Source organism: Pistacia vera, unplaced genomic scaffold (genome assembly GCF_008641045.1).
Source record: "Pistacia vera cultivar Batoury unplaced genomic scaffold, PisVer_v2 Contig104, whole genome shotgun sequence".
Lineage (NCBI taxonomy): Eukaryota > Viridiplantae > Streptophyta > Magnoliopsida > Sapindales > Anacardiaceae > Pistacia > Pistacia vera.
In genome coordinates, this window is record NW_022195071.1 from 2210888 (window position 1) to 2224541 (window position 13654).

Genomic DNA, 13654 nt, shown 5'->3' on the forward strand with positions numbered 1-13654 from the left:
AATCCGAAATGCAAAGGATTTCTGCGATAAGAAATCCTAAACTTTTAGTGCATGACTTCTTGCCACTCCTAACAAAGAATAGTCACTGTGAAATATCTCAAGCAAAATAATAGAATGCTCAAGAACACAAAGGACATTTAAGCATAATGACACAATCCGGACTAAGAAATCAACCAATTGATTAAAGAGTTAAGCTATTCCAGAATAGTACAACAAGATGTTAGTTTCATTTTCACATAATATAGACTTGAATAATCAGTTAAGCTTATGACCGTGACTAACAACAGAGTAGGCTAAGCAAGAGGTAGCAAAACCACAGAGAATTCACAAAGAGTTAGTACTGTGCTGATTTACAAAAGTTCTAACCTGTTATCTCATAAATTGAATTGAATTAGGTTTTCCAATTTTAGTCTAAAAGCTTTCACTAACAAGAAGCTTCCAACAGGACCAACACTAAAACTAATCATGTCTTATAAATTGAGTCAACATGCAGGTTCTTAAAAAGATGAGATTAACCAATACCCAGTTTATCTTCTTGCTACTTCCATCTGCGTTCTCTTTCTAAAATTTCATCCATGGGCTAAAAACAGCTCCTTACACATCTTGTTCTTGAAAAGATACTCTAAAGTTGACCAGAGATGAAGGGTAAGCAATCAAGAACAAACAAATTCCTCATCCACCTTAATCTAACGAAATCAAGTATAAAGAAACCCAGCCCAAAGGGAAGCAGGGTTTATGACAATGTGACCAAAACCTAAAATTGAGCTTAAGTTGCTCTTCACTTTGCCAATAAAAATTACATCATAAAATGTTAATAATTAAACAAAAAATGCCTACATGAAATTGCACAAATAACAAGCAATGAAAGATAGCAAACACTAATAATAACAATCAAGTTGAAGAGGCCTTGCAAAATATGGAAGCATTCTTGATGAACGACAATGAAAAGGCAATGCAACGTGATGGTAGACTCTTGATGAACGGCACTGAAGAGGCAATGCAACGTGATGCTAGACTCTTGATGAATGAGTATCTCCAGCTAATAACTGATGGTGGAATCAGGACGAACGATGGTGTTGACAAAGCAAGCGATAACAATGCAGATGCAGTGCAATATAACAGTGGATTCAGTCAATCGCTCATGGTGGATTCCTGATAAACAACAACCCTCAGACAAATATCACTCAAGCTGAAGAAGTGGCAATGACAACTTCAATGTCTACCTGCTTACTGAACGGTCGAACCAAATTGTAGTTTATATATATAAGCTTAATTTGTTGTTTTTGTTTTTCATGTCGATGTAAGAGTTTTTGATGAACCACAATTTCCCGCCAATCTCGTATGGTTAAATGTCTTGTAATTTTTTTTATAGTATCTAATAATATAATTAATTAATTATGTTTAAATTAATTTGAAATATTTCTTTTATATATATATATGCTCTCATCTAGACACCTTAATATAAGGTTGATTTCATTGTATTTAAATTAATTTTTGTGTTGTAACAGAAATAAAATTTCTCATGTTTTGATTGGGAGATATCAAAATACAGCCGTTTGTTTATACCAATTTCCATTGCCACTTTGTGCTTTAGAATTTAGATGCCTAAGCTGTTGATAAAATTCCGGTTGATATTTAAGTTTCAAACAATATGATTTATGCGCCATAAATTCAAAGAAGAAGTTACCAAATTGATTGAACAATGAAATAATATCAAAGCAAAGATGAAACTAATAACATTAATGATGGTATCTAAGGAAATTCTCAATACATAAATTTAATATCCCATTTCAAAAGAGTAGACTAGAAGGCCATTCTCAATTTTCAATGTCTCAAGAGATACTGCTGCTGCTAACCATATAGCAAATGACAACTGCACTTTTCAGAAAAATGCTCAGCCAACATTTAAACCATGCATACAGTTCTAGTTTGTTCCAACTGCCTCGGTCACTAAAACTCGTCTCTTTCTCCTCTTTGCCTCCATTGCCATTTTTCATTTTGTTTCCTTTTGTTTTCTCGAAGACATTGTTACACAATGAGCAGAAAGATAATGAGGGAAAACAAAAAGAACAAAATTTATGATGCCACAAGATCGGGTGTTTCCGCTTCGATGGACAACAAAGCGGTATGTACTTTCTCCAACCAATTGTCCAGCCGATCACGTAAGGATTTGATCTGCGGAATACCCAAAACTCTTGGCTGTACCCAGGATACATGAACTGTTCCCTCAACTTGATCGATTATACCCTCGATGAGATGAACCTGAATTAAAACATCAAACATCACAACGTTATGCCAAAGTAGGTGTCCAAGCAAAGTTTGTGCAGATACCGCGTGAAGGAATAAATATGTAAATATGAACTTAAAATATAAAAGTGACTTACCGAGAGAGACTTCATCAGAAGATGCTCAACATCCTCAATTGAAAGTTTTGTGCGCTCTGCAATGATGCTTAATGGAATAGTTCGGTCCTCAGAAGGCCGGCTACAAGGATGCACATCTCGCATCAATTGGCAAAAAATTATACAAATATGTAAAAATAATAAGAAGACTACCACTAAAATTATAATACCTAAAGATAATTTCCATCAGGCAGAGAATGTTAATCTTTTCCACTAACTTCTTCTCATTCTCAACTAGTGCAGGTTGAGACCTGAGGGCAGCATTGTGTACACGGCATAATTCCTGATATCGAACTAGGTCACCGGAGTTAAATGCCTGGAGAATATAATACAGCCACTCGACCTTTGTTCCTATAAGACTATTTATCTGTAAAAAAGATTACAAGATGGAATCATCACAAGGACAATGAAAATATAAAATTGTAGGGCACAAAGCAACTCAAATACCACCACATAATCAGAAATGCAAAGGATTTCTGTGATAAGAAATTCTACACTTCTAGTGCATGACTTCTTGCCACTCCTAACAAAGAATAGTCACTGTGAAATCTCAAGCAAAATAATAGAATGCTCAAGAACACAAGGGACATTTAAGCATAATGACACAATCCAGACTAAGAAATCAACCAATTGAGTAAAGGGTTAAGCTGTTCCAGAATAGTACAACAAGATGTTAGTTTCATTTTCACATAATATAGACTTGAATGATCAGTTAAGCTTATGACCGTGACTAAAAACAGAGTAGGCTAAGCAAGAGGTAGCAAAACCACAGAGAATTCACAAAGAGTTAGTACTGTGCTGATTTACAAAAGTTCTAACCTATTATCTCATAAATTGAAGTGAATTAGGTTTTCCAATTTTAGTCTAAAAGCTTTCACTAACAAGAAGCATCCAACAGGACCAACACTAAAACTAATTATGTCTTATAAATTGAGTCAACATGCAGGTTCTTAAAAAGATGAGATTAACCAATACCCAGTTTATCTTCTTGCTACTTCCATCTGCATTCTCTTTCTAAAATTTCATCCATGGGCTAAAAACAGCACCTTACACATCTTGTTCTTGAAAAGATATTCTAAAGTTGACCAGAGATGAAGGGTAAACAATCAAGAACAAACCAATTCCTCATCCACCTTAATCTAATGAAATCAAGTATAAAGAAACCCAGCCCAAAGGGAAGCAGGGTTTATGACAATGTGACCAAAACCTAAAATTGAGCTTAAGTTGCTCTTCACTTTGCCAACAAAAATTACATCATAAAATGTTAATAATTAAAAAAAAAAATGCCTACATGAAATTGCACAAATAACAAGCAATGAAATAATTTATATCATACGTATTCACTTTGATGAAAAGGATGCAGCCAAGAATGACTCTTCCGATAAAGCACATACAACTGAAGATAAGAATTGCAGGAAAACAAAATCCTCAAGAAAATATACTTACAATAGGATGAGCGAGCAGTTCCCCAAAATTGTAAATGTTATCTCCAAGCAGTGCAGCAAGGGAGAGATCAAACGCCAAATCCTAAAATACATTAAAAAAACCATAAAATGTAAACATCAACGATGGAGAAAAATGAAAAGTGCAACAAGAAGCAAAAAGCAACTTTCCTTTTTATCTTTATTTCTGAGCTTAAGTTCAGGAATATGCAAGGTTTTTGTAGCATTGTGATCATTCAAAATATAATAATCAAGATATAAAAGATTAACGTTCATATCAGAACAAACAATACCAGCTTGAATGATTCTGAGAGAGATTCCACTGAAGTGTATGCCAGATAAAGCAGAGCACACTTGTAAAATTCAGCAAATTCCTGAAGAACTTTGTGGTATTGTGATGAAAGCCAATAATAGCTAGCATATACAGATGGATCAATGTCAGTCATGCTGTCAAGTGTACTCTTTCCATCTTCTAGAATTTTCTTGCATTCCTTTTGATCTCCTTGCTCAAGTTTGCACATGGCTATTTGCATTTTAATGTAAAGGATTGGCTCCTCTATACGCGGCTCACCAGTTGCCCGAAGTTTTTCAATCACACCCTCAAGATAATTAATGGCGGCTTCTTTTTCAGAATACTGCCGAGAAACTATAACAGCAAAATGTGCAAGCTTGAGGAGATTGATCTTCGTCTCAAAATCGGTGATGAAGTTATGATACAACTGTATCAGAGCATCACCAGCCTAAAATTAAATATCAAAATAGATCACAGTAGCAGTCAGTTACCAATAAAGGATAAAAGAAATGCAACAATGCATCGATCTAATCTCTTCTCAGTCTAGCAACCAGATACATTTGTGGTTGTAAGCAAAAAAGATCAACAATACAAAAAAGAGAGATGACAAAATGCCAAGATAATGGATAACAAAAATATCATACCATACACCCAGAATACCAGACGGACATGCCAATGAAGATAACAATGTGCTGCAACAAATCACGGCACATAGACGATATGAAAGCACATAATTGATAATTGAACCACATATATATTAATTTTAGTAGAGAGTAGGCACCAAATTTAACTATCCTTCATACTCGGGTGATGTGGACCGGGAACATAAATCTCATGGCCCAAGAATTCACGCAGTACATAAACTAGGAAACCGATATTAGATCAGATTTGACAACAACCAGAAAAGAATTGGTTCACAATGTAGAAAGATAAGATACCAAAGCGAATTTCATAAATCTAAAAGTTTTTACTCAAAACCTCGGAACTATGTAATACAGCACTTGTACATCATATTAATATTTTACCACTTTAGTCACTGCATATGGACTAAGAGATAAATTCCCTTGGTTTCAACTAAGAGGTCAAGGGTTCAAATCCACTTGGGGCCACCAACATGAGATGTTGTATCCTACTTTCCTGTCAACCTGGGTTTTAGGATGTGGAAGTAGCCATTGATTTAGAACTCAATGAACAAATAGAAAGGTTGATGAATTTCTAAGCATCAAAAAATAAATAAATATACATAGACCAATAAAACAGTTATAATTCCCATCCACAAGTCCTAGGATATAAATTAAGGATATGAGTCTCAAAACTGTTGAAAGCCCACACAATTGAGATTGAAGGCTGTCTCATGTCGTTCTTGTTTCTACAAGAGATACTTTCCCAAAGTTCAATACTAGATATCACTTGGATGATATTCATGAAATAGATCTCCTAGTATATTATTAGTTTCCTTTCTTGAAACTAGAAATAAATTTATCATCCCATAATTGCAAGAATTCGACAAGCACACAAAGCTCCCTAAATTAATACATTGTTATTTGAGAAATCAAAAGTTCCATTACAAAGCATATGATAAAGGCATTAAAAAAATATATTATAAAATCTGCATCATATCTATATATACCAAGGCATTTAAATAAAATAGCCTGACTAAGAAAAACCGAAATGGTCTGTCTACATGCAACTTAAAGTCTCAAAACTTGGCTGACAGTACTACTTAACTACCAAAGCTGTCATACATGAAATGGGTGTACATTGAGTTCCTCTTCATAGAACACAAAGCCCACTCATCAAAACAATAGTAACAAACGAAAACAAGATTACAAGACAACTAATTTTCCCGAATTTTCTATTCCACCTAATAATTCTAGCCGAAGTCAACCATAACAAGATTCTGCAGGTAAAGAGAAACGGATGCCACAAAGCCTAATATATAACCAAGAATAAAAATCAAACATCACTGGTCCGAATTTTCCCCAAATTTAAAATCAAAGCAAAACCCTAGTTGAATTTCGACATAACATTAAACGAAACGACACCGTGGAGATCTAGAAAGCAAGAAGGAGAACAGGAAGAGAAGAAGAAGTAAACCTGAAAGACGGCGAGAGCGACGAACTGTTCGAGCTTGAGGGTGAGCTGATGCCAGAGCTTCTTCTGGTACAGATCTGCCAAAGCATTGTACCACTCGCTGAGCTCTGGGTGGGCGTCGCGCAAGGATTCTAGGTACTGTAGAGCAGCCATGGTTCAAAGATTTCACAGCCCGAGCGCCGAACAAAACAGTGGTGTTTCAATATCTTTTTCTTTCTCTTTCGATTTCGATTTCTCTGCGCTTTTTATGTGTCTTTTCTTGAACCCAAAGAAAAGAATATCAAGTGGTTTTTTCTATCAACTGAACGTCGGAAACCGAGCCCAATATGATATTTAGATGGGCTTGCTAGACGGGCCGGGCCTTATTGAAATTCAGTGGGTTATTTGAGCCTACCTTAGAGCCTTTTTTATTAAAGAAATCCCAAAATTTTTCTTAGCAGCTTCCCTAGTTTAAGATAAGTGACATAAAAAGAGTTCATTTTTTATTATTAATATATATATATATATTTTTTTGGTGATTAGGGGTGTCCGAATCAGCTTACGTGCACTTCAAATAATCATCCGAGGCTCCTAAAATTAACAACCGAATAAATCCTCTTTAATGGCTACTCCTATTAACAGCACAGATAGATCGAACTTATGACCTCTTGACTAATACACCCAAGATTTCTAGTTGACCGATAGGTCATCCAGTGGTGGTTGCATTTTATTTTTTCCTTGCGTAGCATTATATTTGTTTGTTTAATCCAGAAAGTATTAAATATCTTTTATAAGAGGTTTTTTTGATAATTTTGTAAAGTGGTGTTTGATATTTTTAATAGGGTTTTTTATATTTTTAAGAGATTATTTTTTATATAATTTTGTAAATGGGTGTTTAATATCTTTAAAAGAGTTTTTTTTTTTAAGTTAATTTAAAAAAAAATAATGATATTAACGTATGTATGTGTATATCTAGTAATATTTTTTTATAATAATTGATAACATACTGTAAACCTTTTTCATAAATTAGAATCATAACGAAAAGCAACCAAACCCACTAACAAAACAAAACAAAATAAAATAATAAAGTGGATCATCCTATTGAGCCCATGAAAGATGAAACAAGAGTAGTAAAAATCCATTCCCCTGTGACTTCCAAACTAAGCAAAGTTAAAAACTTTACACATCTTTATATATATATATATATATAATTATCAATCATTTCAGTGTTTCTCCACACTTGAAAGCAAAGCACAATAATCATGAAGCCCTTTCACCACTACACATTCCTCTTCATTTTTCTGTTCATCACCTCCTCCTCCTCCTCCTTCTCCGTTGCCATTACACTCCATTCTCAGGTCGACGGTTCGCATTCTGTCGCTAATCGTGTCAGGATTAATCATGGAAGCTTTCGAGGACCTCGAAAACACCTTGTTAATCCCACGGCGGAGCACCCTCTTCAACTTCCCAAGTTGCCTGTATAGTTGCCGCTTGTCATGTATTTTTCTAATGTTGTTTAAAAGAATTTGTGTTGTAGTTTTTGCTTATAATATTTGCTGGAATAATGAGCTCTTGCTCCTTTGTATTTCCCACTAAGAATATGAATGTATTTTGTTTCTTTTTTTAAGCACAAAAATTAAATCAGAAAGTGGTGCCAATAGCAATGTCCAATTGTCCATATACACTTTGGCTTTTATTATTGGATAGTTTTTAGAATAATATTTTGAAAAAAATTAAATTGGGTGGATATTACGATGTAAAATTTTGAAAATTAACATAAATACCCCTATATTTATTTATTTACTCAACACCTCTATAATAAAATATTCAAAGTTAACAAAAACACCTTTAATCCACTCAAAAATACGAACAGTCGACCACTACCATCGGAGGGTGGCCAGAGTTACCTTATCGGCGTATGACCGACTCAATCTTGCTGGTTGACGACCAGATCTGGCCGTATTTGGTCATCAACGACATCCATATCTTGGCCGTCGTTGACGACTGTCTACGGCCAAAGATCTGGAATCAAACCAGCCTTTGTCATTTGCTGCATTCTTGATGGTATTATAAACCTTATTTAATCTCTCTTTAACAATCAAACCTCAGATTTATATAACTAGATTGATTTTCTTCTTCCTTATTACAGCATATAAACTTCAATATTTCAAATTAAAAAAAAAAAAAAAAAAAAACAAAGATCAGAGCTATGGCCTAGTTAATAGGTCGTTAATCGTACCTATTACACAATATTCATATTGTACGAGTGCATTTTACAAGCTTCTATAAGTTTTGCATTATGGGTTTATAAACTTTATGTTGAAGTATTATTATAAGTTTTACATTATGGGTTTATAAACTTTATGTTTGACATATTATTACAATGTTTTACTGTGACACGTATACCTTAACTAATATTTAAAGAAAACTATCTATGACTAATCCTTAAAAGAAGCTATTCCACGATAACCTACCGTCATTACTATTTTTGCATCTAGTGGGGAATTGAACCTAAAGGGGGTTGAATTCATGCACAATTGTCTTGGTTCGCCCTGACTGTTGAGCTATCCATAAGCTGGGTTTTATTCATTCTATGTCAAATCAGTTTATATGAAATAATTTATATGCGTAATTCTATCTAAAAGCAAATGCAGTCTATTGAGACAATATTATTATTATCCAAAGTAATTGCCAATTATTTAACTCATTGCCATTATGAAATCTGAAATAATACAAATAATAAATGATGACAAGATAATAAATGGTTAGTGAGGCAACTGATAATTTGATCAAATCAAACAGGAAGAAAGGGAGAAACAACTGGAATCTATGATTGCACAAAATTGGCCTATAATCAATGGCCCGCTGCAATCACAGATAAATTAGTTGGTAGTTAAGGGTCAACTACTACATAATTATGAAACATAATTTCCCTAAAATTAAGGGTCAACATACATAAACAAAAATAATGATCATGAGACCGAAGATTTATATAATGACAACACCAATGGCTCAGCCCAGATCTACAATAACTCAGATTATTTTTTTTCTCAGAATATTAACAGCAGGGTTACAGAGGTACATTGCAAAATTATTGGGAAAGTTGAAAAACCGAGTACGAACTGAAATTTTCATACTAAATTTATAAATATACATACTTTTACTATGACTGATTTAGATGTATATATAAATCCAACTGAGTATATGCAAAGGGTGAATTTATAATATGAAAAAAAAGAAAAACAATTGAAATATATATGGAAATTATGCAAAGATGTATTCCACCAGGGATCAATACCAGGCTTTAGATCCCAGACTCTTCGAGTAGATGTAGTAAATTATGTTCAGGAGCACTCAGAGATGGTAGAATCAAGCGGTTTGATTGCATTGGACGAGGCTTCGTCTCAACATCTTCAGATTCAAGGACCCCTCCTTCCTTCATAACTGGCAAGTCAGATCTCCTTCTCATGCCTGCTGAGACTCGTTCCTTCCATATTCTTCCGTCCTATTAAAGTATAAACTCATAATCAGAATCTGAAATCTAACAGTTCTTGCTTAAAAGAATTATGGACACAAGAATAAAAGAAAACAAGTCCTGTATTATCATAGACCTACCAACAAAAAAAAATGCAATAATCCATCCCAATACTAGGTATTTTGAAGAATGGCCATTTCAAGAATTCATATAGGAGATGAATTACATAGCTTTTTACAACTGCTCATATCTAGTGATAATCGGGCTCAACACAGTTCTAAAACCTAAGCCTGTGTTCCCTGTTTAGCCAAAGGAGAACCTCACAGATGATTTGGTCTTTTTATATTCTGAAAAAGCTATCTCGGCTTCAAAGTCTGTCTGTTCTTCACTTGACAAGATTGTGCAAGCAAAGCTCATACCACCTCCCAACAAGCAATATATGAATCTAAATTTGAGACATGTACAAGTTCCATACAACTCAGAGAACCCAAAAAAGTTTTAAGAAGGTCAGGTTCTCAATCTAGATCTGTTTTGGCTTGAGGCAAAACAATGGTTGCATCCTTAAGAGTGGAAGTGTACTGTCCATGACAAAAAAAGGTGGAAAAGGTGGCTGTTATCGTCATGGTGGTAACGTGAACAGACTAATAGAAGCTCGTGTTTTGGTAGTAATGGCAGCAGAAGCGGACAGGAGATCGTGCAGCAATAATGACGATGTTAATCATGCAGCAACGATGATGTTAACAGCAGTAGAGTGATAATGACGGCGCCAGCAGCAGTTAGTGATGCAGGGGAAATTGGTGTCTTCTCGGTAGCAAAGGTGACCTAATAGTGGCAATTTTATGGCTGTGGTTGTTGCAAAGATGAGAATAGTTGTGAAGATTAGTAAACCTCCTAGGTGCTGAGGGTTGGTATATCACTCTTTAAACCAAGCTCCGGCCCTTCCAATTTTCACCAGCAAAATCCTCTCAAGGTTATTAAAAACTCATGTAGATTAAACAAATACTCACATTTCCCTATCATCAAACTTACAACATCAATGAGATGCCATAAGAAGATTATTTTCAGCATCAAAACAGGTGACATTTACCAAGAAAAAGCACTTCCACAGCAACCGTGACTATGAATTTTTAACTAAAGCAGGGACGAGAAAGTCAGTCACTCCAATCTGTTATGACATGCAAGCTTTTTAATTCAAACATCTTACCTGGTGCATTGTTTTCTAGTTGTAATTCCCCTTGTCTAGGTAAGAATCAATTTCAACTACATGAGGAACTTGGATGGTCTACACAAATCTCAAGGACACTTCATTGTTCTTTATTCATTTCAATTGGAGGGATTTTGGTAAATTTTTCATCTTGGGGGAATGGCCATAGATTTTGAACTGAGATTATTTTTTAAAGGCTAGTCTGGAAAGCGATTTGCCACAAAGTTGCAAAGATAATTGTTGTAGCCTTCATGTTGTTAGCTTGTTGCGAGCTTTTAAGCACATTTCAATTAACTTCTTTGTACACTACTCTCTTATTAATACAGCTTCACTCTTTCTTTTTTAAATGTTTTTCTAATCCTACGTGAACAATTATTCGGCCTAAATCTCTATAATCTAGCAACTGACCAGATAAGTGAACAAGTCATGCCATGAGTGCCATGAAATAAATTAAAATTTCTTTCTCTGGAAAAAACCAGATTGATTTATTTGCCAGATACAACTACTCCACCTCTTATGATTCACACCCAAAATCATATTGAGTCCAGTTTAAATTACACTTGGAAGCCTACCATTGGTAACCAATTACAATGTTGACAATAGTAGAAATGAAACATTATCAATCTAGCAGAAGTATTAGTCTTTTGTTGGTGTTAACTTGGCTTTGGCAACTAAAATCAATGTGCAATAAATTCATAAATTATCATAATTCTATAAACTTCAAACATAGAAACCAAAGAAAGTAATAACTTTAAATTCTCTTCACATAAAGAAAAAGAACGGCACTACAAGTGATAAAGAATTGGACTCATGTACAGCATTAAACCAATTGAAGAACAAATATCACTACTCGGATTTCAAAACTAAACAGAAACTAAAGATCATTCTTCATCAGCAGCATTTAAGCATCTTTTAACAATGATTCAGTTGCAAGGGAAAATGAATGCAATAAACAAAAAAACAGTAATTTAAAGGCTTTAGTCTTCGAACAAAACCATGCTAAAACACAACTTTGAATACTAAGCAAAATGACAGTTTCAATTGAATCTAGTATACAAACTACATGGTAATTACTAAATATCTTCACTTTTATAATTATATTCCAATCATTTGTATGCCATTTTAGTGTCCACAAGAGAATACCACCACTTAATCATGTTGGCCTAGAATTTTGGTAAAGACCATGCAATATGATCCTAAATAAAACACCAAACCTTTCTTTTCCAATCACTAACAAATTAGCACATAATTATGTACTAACACACATTTTGAAAGTGAAAAGCAATATTCAGGCTTACATTGAGAATTGAGGGTTCGGGTAGTGGACACTGAATGGGTTGATCATTGTCCATAGGTTCGATAGGGTGTTCGACTGGCTTAAATTCCACTGCCACCTCAATCCCATGAGTAGCAGTAGTAGTTGAAGTTGCTGCACTTGCAACGTCCGGAGTTGGAGGCAAAACTTCTCTTTCATCCTGTCCCATGTAATTAAGCAGACAAAACAAACAGTTAGTTAAAACCAAAACAAAAATAGCAAGTTGTCACTTAAAGTCTGACTAAATGAGAAAGAGACAAAGCCTGCAGAAGAACATCCATCAGTAGAATGGATTGGATAAAGCAAGTAAAGAGGTAATCATATAAATAAAACAATTTCTTCTCGAAATTAATAAGCTTAATCAATTGTCTGTAAGGAACAAGATATGATAATTAATTGCAGACCTGAACCTCAAATATAAATTAATGAAATTCTAAAATGTATTACAGGTGAGATAAAATCTCATTGGAATTGAAAATAGAATCAAGCAGACCAAAATTCAAGGGAAAAATGAAAGATGGGAAATGGTCAAACCGACAAAACCAACAAAATCTAGAAACAAACAACATCAGAACCAGTCAAATCAATTCAAGAAAAGTATCCTAAATGAATTAAAAGGTCAACCCAAGTCCCCAGCATCACTCAAAAACTTAAAAACCCAACACAAAAATTAGAAACAAATTGATTCACACGCGAACGATTCAACAGGAGAAACTTCAATAACAATTAAAAGAGAGTATTTACAAGAGCGCTCTGAGTTCGTCGATGGCCCGTTCTGCCCACGGAAAACCTCGAGAAAATACCCACCATGATGAATCTTCCCAAGTGTTGATACAAAAGGGTATCCTGATCTTGGCTTTGTCTCACTAACAACTGCAAAATAAGCTGAAAACAAGTGTAAAATTGTCAGAGAAAAATATTTTCTCAATCTTATCATTCATCTCATCCTCCAATAGTAAAAATAAAACCGGTGAGAGCAACAGGCAGCTGTACATGTAGCTGTGGCTTCTTGGTTGCTTCGCGTAATGGGCTTTGTCTTCGTGACTAGATTCTGCGTTTATTATTATTATTAATTTTTAATTACGATGATAATTACTGTAAATATATGATTGTAATATAATTACACTTTGCAGCAAAAATGATTAAATTAAGTGAAGGTCGGCTTCAAGTTGAAGCAAGTGGGGCTGCGGGGGTGCGTTCTGTGATTTTTTTATCGTTTAGATAGGTTGCTAACACGTGTCGGCTTGTTTGCTGCTGTTTGTCGAGTGGGACCACTGAACCACCCCGTATTCTTGGGATCCTAACTCCTAACTAATACCACGCCCCTTTTAAAGTGGGGCAAATGTTAACATAAATATCCGAACCACCCTTATACAAATCCTCAATAACATGTCGATCCTTCTTGCTTTGAGGACTCACACAGTCACACTAGGTGTGATCCTTATTACACT

General features: G+C 34.6%; 2 protein-coding genes across 2 annotated transcripts; both read right to left on the minus strand.

Annotated features, from left to right (window-relative positions):
• Nucleotides 1-1941: 1941 nt before the first annotated feature.
• Nucleotides 1942-6500, minus strand: LOC116125533 (26S proteasome non-ATPase regulatory subunit 13 homolog A). Its single transcript, XM_031411241.1, has 6 exons — nucleotides 6234-6500; nucleotides 4138-4584; nucleotides 3849-3929; nucleotides 2573-2769; nucleotides 2385-2484; nucleotides 1942-2262 (listed from the first exon to the last, which is right to left on the minus strand). The coding sequence occupies exons 1-6, from the start codon at nucleotides 6381-6383 to the stop codon at nucleotides 2077-2079; spliced, it is 1161 nt and encodes a 386-aa protein (XP_031267101.1). The 5' UTR covers nucleotides 6384-6500; the 3' UTR covers nucleotides 1942-2076.
• A 2717-nt stretch (nucleotides 6501-9217) lies between these two features.
• On the minus strand, nucleotides 9218-13328 carry LOC116124772. Its single transcript, XM_031410517.1, has 4 exons — nucleotides 13197-13328; nucleotides 12948-13088; nucleotides 12187-12363; nucleotides 9218-9714 (listed from the first exon to the last, which is right to left on the minus strand). Exons 2-4 carry the CDS (start codon nucleotides 13011-13013, stop codon nucleotides 9514-9516), a joined length of 444 nt encoding a protein of 147 aa, XP_031266377.1. The 5' UTR covers nucleotides 13014-13088; nucleotides 13197-13328; the 3' UTR covers nucleotides 9218-9513.
• Between the last annotated feature and the right edge of the window lie 326 nt (nucleotides 13329-13654).